Source organism: Drosophila ananassae, chromosome 3R (genome assembly GCF_017639315.1).
Source record: "Drosophila ananassae strain 14024-0371.13 chromosome 3R, ASM1763931v2, whole genome shotgun sequence".
NCBI lineage: Eukaryota > Metazoa > Arthropoda > Insecta > Diptera > Drosophilidae > Drosophila > Drosophila ananassae.
This window is the reverse complement of record NC_057930.1, coordinates 11,450,469-11,472,171: the sequence shown is the minus strand read 5'-3', so window position 1 is coordinate 11,472,171 and position 21,703 is coordinate 11,450,469. Positions and strand designations below refer to the sequence as shown.

The 21,703-nt window shown below is 38.0% G+C and overlaps 1 protein-coding gene and 1 long non-coding RNA gene across 7 annotated transcripts in view; one reads left to right on the top strand and one right to left on the bottom strand.

The window, feature by feature from the left end:
* Window positions 1-943: 943 nt before the first annotated feature.
* LOC6507092 (homeobox protein cut) overlaps window positions 944-21,703 on the bottom strand; it is a 57,445-nt gene continuing 36,685 nt past the window's right edge. For all 3 annotated transcript variants that reach the window (XM_032455205.2, XM_014905109.3, XM_032455206.2), the window contains 4 exons: window positions 8,496-8,604; window positions 8,225-8,433; window positions 1,520-1,791; window positions 944-1,447 (listed from right to left, as the gene is read on the bottom strand). In XM_032455205.2, the coding sequence (XP_032311096.1) occupies window positions 1,333-1,447; window positions 1,520-1,791; window positions 8,225-8,433; window positions 8,496-8,604 (705 nt within the window). In that variant the 3' untranslated portion in view covers window positions 944-1,332. The remainder of the gene's footprint in view (window positions 1,448-1,519; window positions 1,792-8,224; window positions 8,434-8,495; window positions 8,605-21,703) is intronic.
* LOC26514996 lies at window positions 18,120-19,644 on the top strand. 4 transcript variants are annotated; one of them, XR_001408454.3, is made up of 6 exons: window positions 18,120-18,222; window positions 18,537-18,638; window positions 18,923-19,060; window positions 19,125-19,248; window positions 19,310-19,405; window positions 19,466-19,644. It is a non-coding gene; the product is annotated as an uncharacterized LOC26514996 (long non-coding RNA). The 4 variants fall into 4 exon arrangements; XR_001408455.3 differs by lacking the exon at window positions 19,125-19,248 and having other exon boundaries at window positions 18,121-18,222; XR_001408456.3 differs by lacking the exon at window positions 19,125-19,248 and having other exon boundaries at window positions 18,150-18,212.

Below are 21,703 nucleotides of genomic sequence, written 5' to 3'. Positions count from 1 at the left end.
TTGATTTCGAGTGCCGCTTAAATTTAGATTATATCTAAAATATATATATACAGTGCCTGGTGTGAGAACTATGATTTAGGTAAACTTAATATTAAAATGGTGCATTCGGCGAAGGAAAATAAAGACCTATTTAAAATCGTTTTCTCTCAAGTCACATGAGCCTTTTAAACTTGAAGAGTTTCTTAATTTAGTTCTTGAGTTTTTATTATCGAAATGCCGTAAATAAGAAGCTGGAGAGTTTGGGGGCTAGTTAATATTCATATGGTTTTTACATTTATCTGGCTACATTTAGTTATTAGTTTTCATATTTGCTGGTAACTTCTTTAAATGCCTTTTTGCTTTAGTAAGTTAAATTTCAGAATTACTCAAAAATAAAGCTACGAAAACTTGGGATCTGGTCGAGGAAAGAAAAAAAAAACAAAATTAAAATTTGACTAGAAATTAAATATGAAAACTTAATTTTGTTTTTTTGTTTTATATGATTGTATTGTTAAGTTTGTTGAGTCTTATTTTGTGTGTTTTGCTTGTGTTTGTGTTAAAACTTAATTTAAATAACATGAATAAAATATGCTTCGTATATAGGTAATTTTTAGGCTTAACTCGTAGGTGTTTTCGTTTTATTGTGTTTATTATAATTAAATAACATAACATTAGTCAATTAAAACTAAAAACGCAGTCAATTTATATATTTGGAATTTCTTTTGCGTATGAATAAAATACACATAATTCGTTATTGTTTATTTCTATAATGCTTCTTTGTAAATTGAATTAATTATGTTCAATTATTCGTGTGATTTTCATTTTTGTTTTGGAGCGAAACATGCACAAAAAAGTCTTAGTTTTTGTTTGCTAATTATCTTATTAATTTTCTTTACAAATTTTTGGAAAATCTTTTTCGAATTAAGAGCAAAACTTTTCGTGGTCTTAAAACATCTAATACACAATCTTTTGATATACATTTAATTTGTAGGTGTATATTGGGATGGATCGACTAGGAAAGTTTCAAAAAGTTTATGTTTTTTTTTTTTTGTTGAAAAAGGGAAAATAAGCTGGGGAGTATTTCCACTACGATACTACTGTATTTTCTTCATATATCTTTGTCGACCCATCCCTGTGTATAAATAGATTTATTTTAATTTTACTTTCGTATTGTTTTTGTATAGGATATGCAACTTAATTCACGTCTCTATATTTGCTTTTACTCGGCCAGGCGATGAAAAAACTCTTTCCCGTTTTTCCTCCCTGTCGCATTTTGAGTTTTCACACAGGCTGATTAATACTTTTCCTGGTTTCCGTCGTGGTTGTTTGCCCATCGGTTTGGAGATTCAACGCTTATGACATGACACTGTAGATGGGATGTTCGTGCTGTTTGGGGCAGCCACCCTGCTGTTTCATAAAATGTCCGTATTCGCAGGTGGGCGGCATGCAGCGACCTTGCTCTATGCACCTGTGTTTTTTTTTTGGGGGTATAAATGGTAATAAGGACTAATAGTTAATCATAGGGTTTTATCATACTCACTTGCGATCTTTCAAGGAAAAGTGCTCAATGCCGCGTTTCAGGGAATCGCAGCCGGCGTTGCTGGAAGTGCAATCGCACCTGCACTGGCCGTCGTCCTGCAGGACTTTCTCGAAAGCGCTCGGACAGGTGCAGCTTAATATGGTGGCCCGCACCGGAGATGACACTGCCATGGCCGTTTCCACATTATAATTGGATCGTTCGATGCAATGGCACTCGGTGTGATTTACAAAGGTCCTCTTTTCAACCGTACGCGAATCTTTGAGGTTGTACACCTGGGGTTAAAGTTAAGAAAGTCGTTAATTAAATGTCACATTTAGCAGGGATACACTAGCATGGCACAGTGACATCCAGAGTCGCTTAATTAAACCAAGCAACTATTTGCATATCAAGCTGGCATTACATAATTCCCCCAAGGGCCCTGAACCCGTGACTTGTTTGCTCCAAATGCTATATATCTTTCGATCTGACACCAAGGGAGTTGACAGTCTGCTAAGCTGACTGCTCATCAAACTTGTTGTCATTGTTGCCGTGGCACGATGCCCGATGCTTATAATCATAGCTCTTGTAATTCTTAAATGAGTTGTCAATTGTCATGGCAGGGGCTTATGGGGATTATTGGGAAACTTGTTAGGGGATTTTGAATTGAAGTTAAAACTGTCGTATTTAAATGTATATAATTCTTTAAAACTTTAGCCTTTTATAGTTTTTTTTTGTCCATTAATACTTCTGCTTAACAGAACCTGCTTTTCCAACTTGAAGTTAAAAGAATGTTTTTTAATTGAAAACTTTTGAATGTTTTTATTAAGTTTGAAAGTGCACTTTTCATGGCTAACCAAGAGTCCTTAAATTCTTGTACTATTAGTTAATTTTCTATCCCCTCAAATTTTCAAGAACGTGCCTGGCTAACTTTCCCCTTATTCATTTTGTGAGGCGCCTCTGTGTGCCACAGCCATTAACAGACCACAAAACTTCTACAGCTGCTGATGCTTGGGATTGGATTGGTCTCATGCCACTTGCCACTTGCTACTTGCTGCTTGCCACTTGCCCCCGTCTATGTCGACACTTTCGTGGCTAGTCTGTGGTCCACATTTCACTGCTACTCCCCCGCTCCTCGGCCCTCCCTGGGCATTTGTGTGTTTTGTTGCATGACAAGTGCAAAATGATGAAATGCGTATGAATTGCATAAATTAAGTTGAATTCTTTAATTAAAATAACAAGTTGGTTATTAATCAAGCCTTAGCCAACAGCCAGTGGCCACTGGCCACTCATCTATGCAGCTCCGAGATCTCTTGTAAGGACCAGGGAAAATGGCAGAGTGTGCCACTGAGGAAAAAATAAAGGAAATCAGGAGAAAATGTTTGAGTTCTGCGAAGCATTTGAATTTTGATTGGACGCATCAAAGCAGAAAAAACTAACCAACCCAATAATGTCAAACAAAAAAACAAAAATCGGACATCTTCTTGTTTCATGTATTTATGAAAATGCTGAAAATTGGGTTTTTAGTTTAGAGTTCTCTGTGGTTCGAGTGTTGTGAGGTATTTCTATTTTTTGTTGCCAGTTTTGGGGTGTGGTTTTGGCCAATCCTTATGCAAATGCAACCAACGAATTGAAAAAGTTTTTACCCTCGTCCTCTTCTCTATGGCTGGGACCAACTGAAAAGTTTTTAGGGTTCTTTATTTTGCATGCTAAGGCACACAAAAAATTCCTTGAGAACGAAAGCTTTACTTCACTAAGTGCAACAATAATTGCCGGAAACGGAAGTGCCAAGTGCTGCTGTTGTTACTACGCTCAGCCCACCGTTCCTGCCAAACCGCATTTGTGCAACAAAAAAATTGCAGTAAAGTGCTTCTCTGTTTTCCCAGCTCAGTAAATATGCAAAAGTCGGCCTAAACTGCTTTTGGAAACAAAAGAAAATTTCCAACTAGACTTTCAGGAGGAAAGCCCCAGCGGTTGACATATTTTTCATTTGAAAATAGTAATCAGAAAAAATATGGTAAAAATTTATACGAATTTAGGTTACTAAGGCTTACTAAAATCTTTATTTATTATTAATTTGTTTTGTTTTCATAGAGTTAAGTTTTTATAAATTTAAGTGTAACCATGATATAAAACCATATTGTTTATGAGTGTTTTGAGAGGAGGCCCGGGCTATTGTGGGTGGTTGGGTTTCTTTCCAAGTTGGCATCTCTAATTGAGGTTGGGTTCTTAGTATGCAAATGCATTCATATTTATGTGTATGTTGGTATACCACATTTTAAGCCCCCTTTTTGAGTTTCTTTCTCCTGAGAATGTGCGTGTGCTACCTGGACAATTAGTCAGTTATTGCTCGGTTTGCCAGGGGATTTTCAAGGGGGGCGATTAAGTCAGCTTGCTGGCGTGTAAGCATAAAATGTTTTCCCAAATTTCCAGGCACTTGTTGTTTTGGCCCAAAACAATAGACCTTGTCGAGAGCTTAATTGAGCCGGAGAAGATGAGAGGTAAAGGTTCTTGAGTATTTGCAATCTTTTGCTTGAAATTCAGACTGAATATTTTATGATGCTTTGATAAAGGTCATAAAAAATATTACTCAGTTATTGCTAGTGTCTTATAAATTTTAGTTTTTTAAAAATTTTCAATTTAAGAAGCTTAAATAGTAAGCTCTGTCTTTTAAAACTACTCTTATTGGCTCAAACATATTATAGAACTTTTAAACTTTAGAAAAAAATTACGTAAAACTTTTAGAAAATTAGTAAAAAGTCTGTTTGGTAAAGGTTCTAACTCAGTTATTAAATATTGTTGCCAATTCATATAAATAAATTATTCTCACGATAAATTCATAATCACTATTATTACTGTTATTATTCAAAATGAATAACAATTGAATTTGAATAAAAATTAAATTATTCTATATATTTTTTCTAGCTAACATATTGAAATTATGCATTTTGTTTATGTTTGTTATTCATAGCTTAGTTTTAAGCTGGATTTTAACGCGGCTTTCACATCAACGTGGTATTAGAGAGGTTTTTCTTTAGTGCTATACTGCCACCACTTGCACCTGTTTCCACCCATTTACGTGCTCGCAATTTGCATTTTGGCCCGCTTCTCCCACGATGCTGCTGCCACACACGTGGATGCATGCCCCAGCCCGGTTTTTGGGGTGCTCTGAGTTTGATAAAACTGCATTACGCAGCTTTAAAACTGTCTGTGCGAATTTGTCACGAATGGTGGGGAGAAGGCGGGTCCTTCAACTCTTTTGGCAGCTTATTTCTGCCCCCCGGGAGCTCCTGCCGCTTAGCCGCTCCTTTTCGTGCTTTCCCTCGCCTTGTACAACTCATCCCTAGCTCATTATATACACGCCTCGAGCTGGCCACATTTTGTGGCAAATTAATTAAATCACCGAAGTTTGGAGCGGTTAAGTCTTTGAATGGGGGCTAGACACTGTCAGAAAATAGGGGGGGTTTTTAGATATCTTTAAGATTCAATAGGCTATGGTTCTCTTTAATTTAAAATTTTAATGTTGGAACCATTCTGAAAGAGGAACTCATAGTATCTAAGGATCTGTAGTCTGTAGATAGACTCTATAGTACTTTCTCTCTCTGTATTCGATGGAGAATATAGATGAGGAGTCGCCCATGGAGCTAGCCATTTGCCTGTCAGTCAATTGACTTTTACTTTGGCTTCGGTTTGCTAAACAAGCAAAACTTTTCCTCGAATGGTGTGTGTGTGGGTGGGCGTTGGCTTTCACGATTAGAGGAGGCCTTTGATTTCTGCTCTAGCCTCCTACCTCTTCCCTCTACCATCATAAGTCTCACTCCTTTTTGGACCTGGGTGAAAGTGGAGGTCATTGAACTCTCCCCCCCTCCACACAACACACACAGACTCAAAAAAGCTGAGAATCCAGGAGAAAAGGAAAGGAGACCAACTCATAAATCTCACAATGCTTTCAACATGTGGTGGAATTTTGTTTGCAACACCGCAAGGGTAGAGTGGGAGGGAGGGCATTGCCCTTTACAATCTTGCACAATGCAGAATATCCCTCACTACCACCCCCGCATCAAGTTTGAACCTCCTCTCATCTGGCAGTATGGTACCAGGAACCTTCCTGGCCACCAAATGCAAAAATTTGCGCAACATAAATTATGTTTTGTTAAAATGTTTACGCTTTTTTTGTTGTTTGTCGTGTTGTTGCACTGCTCTCGTTATGGTTGTTGCATCCTCAGCCCGGTTATCGCTCCTTGACTCCTGTAGAAACCTTCTGCTCTTCAGTGTTCTTACACAGGAAGGAAATATTATAGTAAGAGTAGGCGTTTAATCTTATGGCTTTAAAAAAGAAGGAAAAACTGGATCTAAACCTTTTAAATCCCTTACTTTTTTGAAGTATAATGTTTTTGATTTAATACATATTTTTCTTATAATTTTTTCTCAGTGCTTCCCATGCTTTGGTGCTCTCCAGCTGTGTGTGTGTGTTGGCCCGTCACTTGACACCTCTCACTGACAAACCGCTGAGTTTCTCCCTTCTGGCAGCCAGCTTCTTCTTCTTCAGTCTTTACAGCTTCCTTTTCTTCTTCTTCTTCAGGCCCTTCTTCTCACTTCTCTCCACTCTTCAGAAGCTTCTTCTTTTTTCTATTTAGTGGCTTCTATATATTATTTCTAAAATGTGTGCTTGTGTATATATTTTAGCCATAGACTGCCAACAGCTTTTGGACACACAGCTTCAACTTCATCTTCAGTTTCCTGGCCAGATAAATATATATATATTATAATTTATTTTTTTGTTGGCCGCTATGTAAGAGAAGGATATGTGGGTGGAGAAAGGAGTCGGAAGCAGGGCCAAGAGGAAGCAATGATGGACACAAAAGTTCCTAGAGGCCATACACTTTCCAACAGGAAGATTCCCAAGAACTTGTCATAAAGTTAGTTTAAGCCAAAAATACGGAAGTTTATTCTGGAATTTCCCCTTCGAAAGCCAATCCGAAAATTGTTTGCTTATTTAGTTTAAGCTTTAAGTGAAAACTATTCTTAAACAAAGTTATTAAATTATGTTTTACTTTAAGATCTATTTATTTTTCCAATAAATTCCATTTCGACTCTTTGCCTGCCAAACTTTTTGCCTCGTAACTTGGCCATTAATGTTAGGGCCAAGAAGACCTCTTCCCTTATCTATTAATATTATCTTGCCGGTTTTTGCCCGAGTGTCGAAAATGTTAAATTGCTCCTTCAATAATTTGTGTGGCTTGGTTCTCAACTTATATTGGATAATTAAGCGGATGGCCCTTTTTCTGGCCACGTGTGTGGGTGGAGGGGTGTGTTTGTCTGGTTCTTAAGCGTCTTGCGGCCAACCTCGAAGAACTATCTCTATGGGCGAGAGTGTGTGCGTGCATAAATCTTGCAAGTGGAAACTTTTTGCGGCAAGCGCAGCATAAATATTTGAAAATTAAAAGCCATCCTTTAGGAGTACGGAGTGGCAAGAGTTATGGTTGCCCCGTAGGTCCCTAATAAAAAAAAAGTTGCAACGGCAACGAGCCTCAGCCTGCCGCAAAAAGGAAATTTATGAAAGTTGTGCAAAGAATGGAAAGTCACTCATAATGGAGAACTAAGCAAATGCAGGCTGGGAAAGTAACTGAAATTTCCCAAGAAAGGAGCTTATGTTTACTCGACAAAAGATGGTTTCATGTCACTGGCAGAATATTAAAATTGCCGCCAGCAAGATGCTAATAAATTAAAAATAAATTAGTTTCTCTTCATATAGAGTATGCCTTGGTGTTTCTGCCACAATTCTTTTTTCATTTAATTAGCAAACCATCCATCAGATCATTAACAATCCAATTTGTAACATATTTGAGTCAGACAAAATGGGTTTTCCACCCAACTTAATTACATTCTCGATTTCAAAACGTATTGAAAGCTCGTTATATAACAAAAAGGCAGAAAAGAACAATGCCAGAAGCAGCAACAGCACCCCCACGGCAACAATAATCATATCATGAGGCATAAATCACCAAACAAATTGAATTATCATTGCGTCATTAAAAAGTCATTTCAGTCGAAAGCCCGGAGACGAAAAAAAAAAACAAGAGGAAAAAAAATTAAATGAAAATAAAGGTGAAACGATATAATTATGTTGCAATATGGCGCCCTCAAGCATGACCTACGCCCCCAACAACAACAAGCCATACCAATTACCTTTGAGTTTTACCTTCATGAGACAGAGATGGCTAGACCCAGCGCGAAAGAGATAGGGCTGTTTGTGCATTTATGTTAGAAGTCAGAAAACGCGAGCAAACCGCTCACGTTTGTCGCTTTAAAAAATCAAACAAACAATGAAGGCCTGCATGTCACAATGAAAATAGCTTTTAATTTGTTGATTCTGTGTGTTGTTGTTTCCGCTGCACCCAACCATAACAATTGAATGAAAGTAATTTGACGAGGGCAGGGGCGTGGCTATATGATAGGTTATTTAATAAAAAACTAAACAGATCATCTTGTAATCACAGCTCTAAAAAACTAGCGAATAAAATGAATTTAGTTTGGCTAATATTCATTAGATTTTTAAGAGAAATGCTTTAAAATATAGATAAATCAGTTCTCTACGAAACTTCATTAAAATATTTCAGTTAAAATTTTTTCCCCATTTTTAATATAATTCTCTGGTGAACCCCTTTGATTAACATCCTTACATGAAATGAATATAAGACCCCCTAGTAAGACTATATTAATACTCACAAAGAAATACAGCTCCACATTATGAGTGCTCTTGGCGGCGCATATTTTACCCTTTCGGCAGCAGCCACTGTCCTCGCTGCAGCGATGCAGAATGGCACAACGGGGCCAGTACTCCTTCGAAGTGTCCTGTTGCACAAGCAGGCAACGTTTCTGAGGAATCCGGCAGATGGCCTCTCTTGCTACCCTCCTAACATTTTCCTGGGCGAGTTCTATAAAAAAATTAGATAATAAATAATTATGAAAATTTATTTTTAAAAAAATCTATCTTTACTGTTCATATCCGAGAAACGCTTCTTCGAGTATCCTTCTTTATGGAGCTCTATCTTACGCCGTGTCGAACTTCCCGGTAAATAGTTGTTTGATATAATATTTCCGGTTTCCTGTAAATGACAAAAAAAAAAGAAAATACATAATTTGTAGTTTCCATTTGGGCCAACATAATTGATGGTATTTTTGTGTTGCAACAACAATTCCCCAATTGTCTGTTCACATTACGCATACGCCACCGGAGCCATTGGCAGCCATAAAAGTCGCTTACATTAATAAAGTCTCCATTTGGCGCGTGTGATGACAATTTGTCACCATTTTTATTGCTCATAGAGGGAAAAAATATAAACAAGGTATATCCCATGCATTAGGGAGCGGGAAGCCGACACAGATTGAGGTAACATGCCAGTGAAACATTAACAAGAAGTTGTGGGGCCAACTGGAGTTCATAAACTAAGAATTCATGTGCACACAGACGGCACCAAAAAGCAACAAGGGCAACAAGAAAGCATTACAACATTAAACTAAAAGAAAAGAAAAGTTGGAAAAACTTTTATGGAATACACTTACTTTGACTTATAAATTATTAAATACAATTTTAATATTTAAGCTATTGTGTTTAGACTTCAAAATTATTTTTTTTTAATAATGAAACTAAAAAGACTACTTTTTTATAAGTCACAAACTGTCCTACAAAATCAAGATACCTTGACCCAATAGTGTAGAACAATGGCCACATGAAACAAATTGGCATTCAAGGCAATAAATACAACAGCGAGAACAATAGAGAAGAAATTGTCGGACACGGACATGGCTATAAAGCCGGGGCGGGCTCAGGGTAAAAAGGAAATCAACCTGGTCCAGAAGCAGCAACAGAACCAGAACCAGCAGCAGCACCAGAAACTGAAATCCAGGCCCAGCCAACCATTCGAATTCGAATTGGTAGCGAGACGGAATAAAGTACAAAAATGTTGACCAATGCGCACAATTGGCAATTTGTGAAGTTAAGCGAAATTAATGAGCTGGCTGCGGCCATAGCTCTCTTTTCTCGTCACATATATAAAAATATACCGGCTATATAGAACCATACACTCGTTATATATGTAGGCACGTCAGAGTAACGTAAATTGTGGAAATGTGGGTGGGCTCAAAATGGCTAAATAAAAGGCCAACGTGCTGGTTGGTAGTTGCCGGATAGCCTGTTCATTAGTCACACACCGAGGATGCAAGAGGGGCTACAACATATATATATATATATTCTATACACACTTTGGTTTAAGGTGCTCAAGAGCAATTGGCATAAATCTTCGTCTTTGGCATTTGTGTTATGTCCATCCATTCCCACTCCCATGTCGATGCCGATTCCCATTCTCGTTTTCATTTGGGGGCTTAGTATTTCTGGTCCATTTGCTTTTGACCGAAAACAATGGCTCTTTGATGTTGGTCAATGATTTTTAGCGGTTTAACCTTGGGGCTTATGAATGGGGCTTCCATTGTTGTTGCTTTGGCTACTCTCCTTGAGGGCCAGTCCTAATCTTTTCCGGCCTGCGGGAGTGGGACGAGGGCGGAGGGCCTGACAAGAATGCGGCGTTAATGCCTGATTTGATGGCATTCGAGTCTTTGGTTTACGGCCAGGTAGATTCGCATCTGGCCATTGGGCGGCATTAAAAGTTAATGCAATTTGATTGAAATGCTCTTGGCCGCAGTGATAATGTGGCTAAGCACTTGTAAAAATTGCCAATAAAGTTTACTCTTGGGAGATGCTATATTTCTTTTCACTTTTCAACGATATTTATTTTTTATTATTCGCGAGGAATTGGCAAAAGATTATAAATAATATTCTTGAACATTAGTTATTTCGAAGGCCAAGCTGGCAAAAATAAGGATAAAGCTAGAGACGATTTCCAGCATCCTTGAAACTATCCCAAGAGCTCTAAAAGAGTCATCCAACACCCGGCCAGCATCTGAGTTTTTATCTCATTTGGCAAATTGCATTTGCAAAAATCATTTTCCCTGACCCGTATACTTCCGGCTTTTTCTGTGAAACTTCCTTGGCATCTGCAAGCCAAGGCTTGCAATTAAATTTATATTTTTTTTCCATGGGATCCGATCCCATCACTCCGATTTCCCCAGCATTTCCGCCCAAACTGTTGACGACACTTCAGTCCGTGACGGCGTTTCACTGAGAATTTATCACCTTTTCGAGAGGGCTCAGACACCTAGCTCCTCTATGTTCCTCTCGTTCCGTCTCTCTGGTGCTGTCTCGCTTTTTTTGGGGGCGCTTGATATTGCCACGCCTCGTTTGTCAACTTTATTCAATTTTGAAAACTGCAATGCCACCCTCCCCGACAGGCTGCCTTCACTTTCATCAAACATCTGGCATTTGACGCCGTCCTGGCTGCTTATTAAAAACTCAAACGTCCCTGGAAGAGTGCTTTCCCAGTGGCTCCGCTCCCCCCATAGGTCCATAGGTAGTCCCTCCACCCATAGACACTTGGCTGTCGCGTTGAGTGCTGAAATATTGCTGCAGCCTCTCCGGAGGATGCTCCCCCTTTTTTCCCAGGCCACTCCTGTCTGGCGTGTTCCGTCTGCTGCCATTTGATGGATGGCGGAGGGTTCTGGGGTGCTCAGCTCAGGAAATATGGAATTATTTTAAATTGTATTCAAGACATTGGCGAGTAGTTACATTTTAAGTATTCCGGTTAATAAGCTTTTATAATTAATATAATATTAACATAAACTTCCTATGGAAACTTTCTATTTAATATTCAATATTTTCATTATAGAATAGAAATAAAATATTTCTTTCAGTGCTCTGTGAATAATGGTAGTATGAGCCAAGTATCCTTGATATCATATTCAAGTTGGAATGTTTTTTATTTATTAGCTGCATGCAAAATTGACTCGACGGGCAACCGTAGGAATAATGGTTAACAAAATGAAAATTCTGCCAGCCGTTTGATGTGATTTTGAAAAAATGTTTGAAATTTTTTGCTCCGCTCCGCTTGGCGCTGCATACTTTCAGGGGTGTTCATGTCAAATCGCGCATACGCCGCATGTGACGCGAGGAATTGTTCAAAAATTTATTTGCATAGAAAAAGCGTATAAAAGTTTTTGTCAGATATACATAAAAAAAAATATATATATATAATATGTGTGAGATTGCAAGGAGAAAGAAAAGTTTTGCATTGAAAAGTTTTTTGTTCGGGGTGGAGCGGAGAAAAGTGAAAAATTCAAATTCCGAATGCATCCACAACAATGCAAAGGGAAATGTTTTGGTTCGCTGGGGTAATTGTTGTTTACTCATCATATTCAGCTACCCGTCTCTGTCTCCCATCTGCTCCAGATTCACCCGTCTCTTTCTGTGGATTGTTACCTGCTCCGACCTACCTCGATGCGTGTTGTTGCATATAAATTGTATTTGTTGAACTTTATAATGGCAATGAAGTTGATGTTTTTACAAAGCAATTTGCTCAACTTCTATCTGTCTGTTTTTGACTCTACCCGTCTCTCTTCCTGGCCATCTAGCTTGCTCTTTTCTTGCAGCAAACTTTTGCCAACTTTTCTTTTGAGGCTGGGCTCATAAATTTTTATTATGAATGCACATATTTTCTCCAACTTTAGTTGCAATCTCACTGCCCCTTTGCTGTTTGGTCTCTTTCTATCGTACTGTTCCTGTCTCTTTCGGACCAGGAACTGTTGTCTCTATCCCAGAGTGTCTATGTGTGTGTGTGTGGTTTAAATATGCGGCTCAGTTGGTGGCCAAGTTTGGTGCGGTTAATGTGAATTTGGCAGCTATTTGGAAACATGTTTTGTGGCAATTCTTTCCTCCCGGCATGCCACCATAAATATTGGCCCCAAATATGAAATGCTGTGTGGCATAAATTAAATGGCCAGCAATGGTGTTACATACATGATTGTATATATATTTAAAATTGAGCAACTGCCAGTGTCCTATTCTAATTAAATGTCTTGGAAACATTGTTCCTGTATTAAGTTCTTTGGGCTTCAATCATTTTGTGGTTTTCTCAGGCATTTATAATTTAATTAAAACATTTCTCACATTTCCATTTACAAGCACACACTCAGTCACCTGTAATTTGCTTTATATATATAGCCCCAGGCTATGGGCTATATATGAGAAGTTAACATTATTTATGTTGAGCCTGCTCCAGCATTTACCAAAATTTCCCAGGTGCCTTTTTTCTCATTCGGCAGAGCCAACAACAACGGGCGGAAAAATAAAGAAAATATTGAAATCCTGGCGAGAAGAGCGAAAGTGCAAAAGGAGGAAATAAAACAGCTTTAAGTCCTTAAAGGCCAGCAACTAATGAATTATAAATGTTAAGCCTACTGAACGCTGCCAACCTTTAACAATTCCAGCTTTTCCGGAATCTGTTTCGAGAGGCGTTGAATCGTTGGCGGGGTTATGGGCCTGAAGGGAAAAATATATTCTGAATGTATATCGTTTTGTAAGAATCTCTTTTTATTTGTTTTTATATTATACACTTTCACGAAAATATCAGCATTAAATCCTAATGGAAATAGTTATTGCAATACTTTTAATATTAAATTAGGATTTAAAAAAAATACTTTTTGATTAAAGTGTTTTATGTCATAGAGTATTTAAAGCCTGCCTTTCTTCATCTTGTTTCCTTTATTTTTACTCTACTGCCTTCATTAAGCTTCGTAATGGTGACCCCGCCCACACGTGTGTGGGCGTTCTGTGGGCAGGGGGTATCATCGAAAGGCTGCAGTGCAGTCGGAGGGCATTACAGTACCTGTCTTCCCATCAGGTTGCCCCAGCATGTCATCTGCAGTTGCAACAACAAGGTCGTTCCTTTGTTGAACATCAACGTGCATTACAATGCAGTTGGTGTTCACGGCCCCCTGCCCATTGCTGGCCAGCCCTTTTACCCTCATTTTGCCTTGTTCGAATTAAGTTTGGCGCACCTAGGCATTGGCTTGTTACTGACCTGCCAGCCGACCCTTCCCCAAGGCAGCCCACATGCTGACCCCATCCCAACCACGCCTCCAATATAAACCAACAGGGGAGGAAAGAGGGAGGATATGGGGGCGGAGTGTTGGTATAAAGGCAATCATTCCGATATGGAGACAATGAAGATATCTGTCCGTTTGCGGACTTTCACTTGCTGTCTATCTGCCATTCTGTCAGAATTGTTTGTTTTCGGTAGGCTAATGGGCAAAAAAAAAAACCAGAACCTGAAAGAGACAGGTAGTGTGAAAAGCGAAAGAGTCAGGAATACTGGCTTCTGACAGCAGTCAATCGATGAGTTCGAAACTACAGAGGCTTTAAATACCCTACTATTCAGATTTTAAGCAGGGATTTTAAATAATATTTAAGTCCTTTAAAGAATAACTTTAAGAAAATCCAAAAAGCGGTGTAGTTTTTGTTTAAAAACCTACAAAAATTCCAGGAAGCTGAAGAACTACTCGAAAAACCGCAGTCTACTTAACCAGACAACACTTGAAACTCTCATTAATTAGCCAGGATTTTTGTTGGCAAAGAAAGCCTCAACAATCTATGGAAACAAGCCCCCCACAAAGGCGTGGCTACCACCCATCCTCCACTCTGTGCCTTAACCCCTTGCGGCTCAACTGTCTCGTTTGACCCCTTGTCTAGGGAAGCCAACTATTTTGCAATTCAAAGCTGTGCAAAAAAACCACAGCGAGCGCCAAAACTGTACTTTGCATGGAGATAAAACCACAGAAATACTTGCCAACTTGCTTGCCATCTGGGCCTGCGAAATATTTCGACCTGGACATGTCCTGGGGGCTATTTTTTTTTTTTCTGGCAGGACACCCGAAAAGGATAGTGGAAGAGGACTCACATGCCCACCGCAGAACAGCAGCCAAAAAGTGTCAAATTTATGAACGGCTTGCAAAACAAATTTAAAACTGCAACGCCAAGGATGTGGAAGTGAAAAAGTTAGGTGGGCCAAAAAAATTGTGAGCTGAGGGGGCTATGAGGGTGAGGAAAGTTTAAAGTCTGCTTTTGGGCTAAAAACAGCAACCGCAAAAAGTTTCGGCCCAGTCACTAGCAGTGGCAGAAAAGTCCCATTGCCCCAAAAAGCCGCAAACAGTGGCGGGAGGGGGCAGCATGGTGAAAAGAGAGCATGGCGAAAAACCGAAAATGAATTTTCAGTGTTGCCAACTTTCTGCGGATTAGTGGGCGTGGCTGGGGGAGGATAGGGTTACGCATACTTATTATTTGTGCATCGTAACTGGAGCTCCAGTAAGCCAAACTCCGGCGCTAAACGCTGGCCATAAATTCATTTAGTAAGGCAATACTGACCATAAATTTCCAGGCTATCGATTGCAACGGATATCCAGAATGGCAAAAGGGGCCAGAATGGTTCAAAAGTGGGTGGTGGTTGTATACTGTTGCTGCAACAGCAACAACTGCCACAAAAAAAGGCGAAAATACATGCCACAAAAGCAACAAAAGCCAAATGCCAAAGGCGATAAAATAGTTTATGTTCGCTGCTTATACTTTTTATTTTGTAAAAGGAATAGGGTATATCTGAAAAACGGGGTTTCGAATATTTTATTCTTGTATACAAAAAATTTGTAGACTGTTAATTGATCATTCATTTTCAGGTTTTGTTTTGAATATGATTATGAATTATGATTAAAATTAGAAATTATTTTTAAGAAGAGTAAACTCATACCAAACTAGAAAAGAAAGCAAATAATTTCCAATATTTATATTCAAATAGAGTATCTAAGAATCCTTTAGGGCTAACTATCACCTTTCCTAACCACACACTTGTACATATCTCTTTAGCCAATAATTTGCTTTAATAAATCACATTTATGTTTGTGCTGCCAATTGAGCATGGCCCAAAGGGGTTACTTGGCTATTGGCCAAAAATTAAACATGTATTGTAAACACTTGCTGGAGCAAAAAATAAACAACAAGCTAAACACAAAAATACATAAATTAGAGCGGAAACGGAAATAAGTGTACCATTTAATAAACAAAAAAAAAACAAAAATAGCCAGAGTCACTCGCTTAAAATTCCTTGTTTTTTTTTTAATGTGACAGTAATTAAAAAAAAGGAGAGAAAATGAAATGGATAAAAATCCATGAAGGTGCCACAGTTGTCTCCAATTTAAATTGCGACTCGGAGTCATTATGACCTTTTTTGGGTTGCCAGCCAAACTTAATATTAATGACTGGCTGGGAAATTAATTTCTGCAGTTGACTTTCACTTAAGAGGGTGGTCTGAAGGGGGTTCGCCCGTCCTGGCCTGACTTGGCCTGGCCTGACGTCTTCAGTTTCCCGATCCCATTTCCAAGTCTGTGCTTTTTTTCATCGTCTTTCTTTCCTGAACCCCAAGTGGGTCAACATTGATTTCCGTCAGTTGATGGCCAAAGACGCTTGTCCAGGCGATGGACGCAGCTCATAAATATTCCAAGCGGCACGCGCTCCTCGCCAAACAACCTTCCGTAGTCCCCCGGCTCCTGTGTCCCCTTACCAGGGGAAAACACCCTCTTGAAACCCCCCTTTTAAAAAGTGGCAAAACGAGGCGACAAAGTTGCTCTCCATTGATATGTTTGGATTGAAAAAAAAAAACGGGGCAGAGGGAAACAGAGGCGACTTGCTGTGCAACTGAAGAAACTGCAGCATTGATTGAAAATAAATAAATTCGTTCAGCTTGATGGCCAAGTTGCTTTGGGGTAAAAAAAAATAAAATAAAATAAAGTCTTGAATAAGTTGCAAAGGGCTAAGGAGGAAAAAGAAACAAGTCGATTTGAGAACAGCGAACTCAAAGAAATCGCTCTCAAGAAATAATTTCAATGAGTTGTTTGTTCAACTGAGTAATCAAAATGAATTGGAATGCTGTGAATGAACTTAAAGTGGAGGATCTTTGTAAATTATACCCATGGAATTCAGATAGTTTAACGTTCCAAATGATAATATGCTTAAAAACTTCGTATTTTTCATTAAACTCTCATGGCAATTCGCGTTTAAAAGCTGTCAGATGGACACACTTCTCGGAATTACTTCAATCAATTTAACATCCTCTTTACATCAATTAAATTCTTCATTATGATTCAAGCGAAAACTCGTTGTGTGTTTGCTCATTTCAAAGGTTCCACTCACACATAAAATCATATTTCATTTTTTGTGCGATTCCTCGAAAACGATGTCCTCACACGCGATGTTCTTGGCTGAGGTTCTTCTTTTTTCATATATACATTTTTCATTTTTTTTACACATCTCTGGTGGTGAGAGGTTGCTTTTTCAACTGACTGTGGGTCCTGTTTTCCCGTCCGCTTACATAAATGATATATCCTTAAGTGTTTGGCATGCATATTTAATGCCAGTTTATGGAGTATTTTACCAGCTTGCTCTGGATTATAATCCCCTCACTTTGAGACATTGCAATTTATTGATTTACTTCGTGTTGAATTTAACTCCCAACGTTTTTCACAATTTTATCGAGAGAACCAGACACCCAGGCCCCTGAATAAGTGATGTTGAAGGGCTTAAGATTCACGATTCAAAGAGCAACATTAACATTTTTAAAAGACGCTGGGCGCTGTGAAAGTTTCTCAAGAATTTTGCGAGCCGAGCCATCCAAAGTCAAAATCAATTGGCTTGGATTTTGGATTTATGGTTCATTGACTTGCTTTCATGCTTATCTTTGTGAGTCTTAATATATTTTCCCCGCCTTTTGATTTTAGACTTGAGTTCCTTTTTGGTTAAGTAATTCCGTTGGCAACCGAAAAACTTTCAATTGACGACCGATAATCGGATAATTTTTGACAGCATTTCTTGCGTTTACATTATTTCCCTAATTATTGTCAACTATACTACTTAAGACTTCTGGGGAATCGCTTATCAAGAGCGGAATGTTTCCTCTACCTCTTGAGATTCCCGTCTTTATAGAAAAATGCATTTTAAAAGGGGGGGGATACATGTCTCCATAGTTTATCGTTCATTAAACCCGTTGAACAAGTGCAATGTCTCGTGATTATTTATTTATTTTTTTTTTGTTTTCTCGCAGCGCCTGCACTTTGAACTTTTTATAAGGTTTGCCCGGGAAATGTTCTTTGAGTTTTCCTGGCTGGGTGTTACCCTTTTTTCCCCGCTTTTCATGGGAGATGTTTGCTGCTTGTAATTGAATAGCCCCGGAGACTGTGGCTTACAATTATCTGATGCTCGGTGGAAATGCAGGCCCCCCTAGTTCTCACCTTCCCCCACCACTGCGCCTTTTGGGTTTTCCCCCATTGCCGCTTTTCCTCAATTGTAGTTGCCGCCTTTCCTTCTCTAATGGAGACTAATGAACTGCTGCGAGCGCGAGGAAAATCTGGGGGAAATCTCGTCTAGAAACACGAGCAGGTAGAATTGTGCGTGCTCACAAATCTAATTACTTAGGATGATAGGGATACATTTAATTAAACTTCAGAAGGTAGAGGAGTGCCAAAATTCAAGTATTTTATGAAATAATATAGTCATTGTGAATTTTGGAACGAAATTGTAAACCAACAACTATTTAAATGTGGCATTTCTTCGCTTTCTCACAAAGAACCCATAACTTGGCTAAAATGTGAGCTATTTTCTTTCCTGAACTAGTAGGCCATGACTTCATTTTTGTCAAATCAAAAATCGAGTCGGTCCCAACTGGGCTGAACAATATTCAGTTTCAACACACACCTCAGATGGAGAGGTCCTAAAAATATGGTCCAGGTATAAAAAAGTAAGAAAAAATAAAAAGTGAAATTAATAAAAAGTGAAAAAAAAAATTAAAAGTGAGAATAATAAAATGTGAAAATAAGTAAACGTGAAAATAATCAAATTGAAAAAATGTAAATAAGTCGAAAATAATAAATAAGTCAAAGAAAATAAATGTAAAAGTGAAAAAAAGGTTAAATAGAAAAATATAGAAAGAACAATTATATAAAAAGCAAAAAATATAAAAAGCAAAAAAAATATAAAAAGCAAAAAATAAAATACAAAAAATAAAATAGTTAAAAAACGAGAAATTTATTATCAAAATTTTTTTTTTTTCAGCCTGGACTAAAAAGGAAACCAACAAAAAATCTTGGAATTCGACAATTTCAGTGGGGTACTACAAAATATTTTTGTGGGCCACAGGCTATTCAACATCAAATAGTAAGTACTAGTACAAATTTTAATAACCAATAGATATTTAGATTCTAAATCTTGTAAACACCAATGAAAGCAACATGAATACGCTTATTTGTTTATAAATAAGTAGTCCATGACTTTATTTTTGGCAATCAAAAACTCTCCAATGGGCTCTAGAATATTAAGTTTCAACACAAACCATATAAAAAAGGTCCTCAATATGTAGTCAAATATTTAAAAAAAAAATCATAGTAAATACAAACAATATTTACTAAGTAAATAATTATAAAAATATATTTATATTTTAGTTTTTGTAATCACCCGTTTGGCACTATATTTAATGAACCCAAGCTAGAGCTCATAGGCATGAACTCTTGGAGACAACAATTTTAATGCCACAGGAAAATTTTTTTAGTGACCTTAAAAAATGCCGAACTACAAAAATCGTAAGTACTGATTTTATATTATATTTTATTGGAAAAAGAGTAGAATATATATTTTTCTAAACAGGTAGTCCAAGACTTTAATTTATGAGCACACAATAAAGTCAGGTCCCAACTGGGCTTGAATATAATCAGATTCAACACACACCTCAGATCTAAAGGTTTTAAATTTAGTCTAGAATAAATCAAAAGTAATAGTGACATGAAATTTGAATATTTACAAAATATTTACAAATTATATTTGTTTTTCAGATTCTCCCATTACGCATTAGAGTCAGCGTCACTTCTTACTTAAAGCAATACAATTTCTGTGGCTTCCACAAAATGGAGGCCATATTCAAAAACATGGTATGTACTACAAATAAAATTAAATATTACAAGTACTACAAAAAAATTTATATTCTGCAGCCCAAGGAACCAAGTCGGAGATCTTGGCATAATTCCTTGGATGCATCTATGCATTTACCTGAGTAACCACTGCTTTAAACCTTCGAGTAACGAGAACATCTGAGGGGCAGACACGTTCAGAGATATCAAAAATTCCAGACATCAATCAACGCCTCGATGTCGCTGGTTTCACCGGCATGCGAATCCCCGAGCAGCTACCAATAATTCAGTCAGCTGATCTTCCGATTCGGTGTCTATTTCGACCGGGTTTAAATCGGCGATTTAATCAGGTCTAAATGGACATCGAATTGGAAGATCAGCTGATAGAATTATTGGTAGTTTCTCGGGGATACGCATAAAGCTGAAGTCCCCGCCATGAAATCTGCAAACCCGCTATGATGCGAATCGAGGCCCTTAACAATTCAACAGCAAACAAAGCCCTTACATTTGTAAACAAAATCAATTTCTCACTTCAACTGATTGTTACTCAGCAAAAATAAATTGTTACAGAAAATTAAAAAAAAGTTGTTTTAGTAATTAAAAATCGTTGCTGGCAGCAATTAAATCTGCTACACATCGACACCATAAAGTTGTTAATTTATGTTTGTTGAACAAATGTTTGCATTAATTTAAAATGGCAAAGGACAGCAGAATTTTGTTCAAACAATAGGCTTTACAAGGCATTAATTGATTTTGGCAATCGTATGAAAATATAATGGATACATTTATTGATTTGCATAGATCCGGTAAAATCTGGTTAGTTTACCCACTTTAGGGCTTGTTTGACTTTTTTTTTTTTAACTAGACGGAAAATGGTATATTTGTGTCATCTATGTGGTTGGTTTTCGGGTCATTTGGGTCACTCCCTTTTGGAAAACAAAAGGCCACAACAACACAAACATTGACCCACATTTCAATTTATTTTATTTGCTGCGGGTGTCGTTGCGCAGCATTCGTGATTTGTGCGAGAAAAACACAAATGAAAGTCATAAATTTTTGGCAAAACATAGCAACCGTGGTGGGGGCTATCTCTGGTCTCCCTCTTAACAATACCATTTTTTTTCCTTCCTCTGGGATAACAAATGAATGTGGGTCACAGGGTAAGTAATGTTAGTAATTCTAGGATATAAGGCCCACAGACATTCGCCAGTCAAATCAGCGTCAAGTTCGCGGCTCAACGTTTCAATTAAACTAAGTTCGTGGCAAATGTCTGAATTGCTTTTTGCTATTTTCTATTTTAGTTCGATTGCCTGGCAGACGGGAGCCAGACAAGTCACGTTTTCTTTTTCAGCGCCAAGAGCTATATATGGTAATGAATCGGACGCAGATCAGTACTCTATAGCAATGTGGGTATAGTACTATTTCTAGTTTCTATAAAGTTTAAGAGGTTTTCAAGACATTCTTATATTGAACTTCAAAGAATAAAGGGTCTTTAAAACTTTAGGTCTTAATTTTTTAAAGATATTGTAGATTCATATTATATTCATAAGAATATGTTGTAGTCTATTAAAATATTTTCTTTTAATATTATCTCTTGCAAACTCTGAGTAGGAATTTTCTTTTAATTCTTTCTTATTTCTCTTTCTTTTCTTTGAGCTATAGCTATCATTTAAGACCATTTACAGATTTCATTTCTTTTTAGAGTATTACTTATTTCACCCAGATTTAGAAACTTAATTCTACGACGATTTTGCATGGCAGTCGACGCCAGTTTTAATTGAATATTCAATGCACAGACAGCGCACATCGAATTGATGGACAGGTCTCTTGTGGGTGCGACACACTCGCTGACAGGAGCGGATGAAGGGGGCATCATTCAGCTGAGAATAAATAGGTAAAGGGGGGACATTCGTTCTCTATTCAGTGTGTAAATATTTGCAAAATGACTACTGAAGTCGAGAGATGCAGCTGGAGATCAGAGATCCGTGATCGCGATCGAGATCGGGGAAATGGAGGAAGGCGAGTGTTGTTGATGGTTGACCAACAAATTGGTCACGATCGTTAAGCAAGACGCCTATTGTAATTGTTTGTGTTGCTCGGCTTGGAACTTGGGATCGTTTGCAGGTCATCCACCCGGGCCTGGGGGCACAACAGATGCATTTACGACACATATGCACATACTATAGCTTATAATATATATATTTGAGCGCCACGACGATGGGGGCGTATGTACAATATGGCAAGTTCAATGCAACGGAAGTGCCGCAATTGTCAGGAGTGGTTTTTAGTGTGGTTTATGGTGCGGTTTTCGTACTGTTT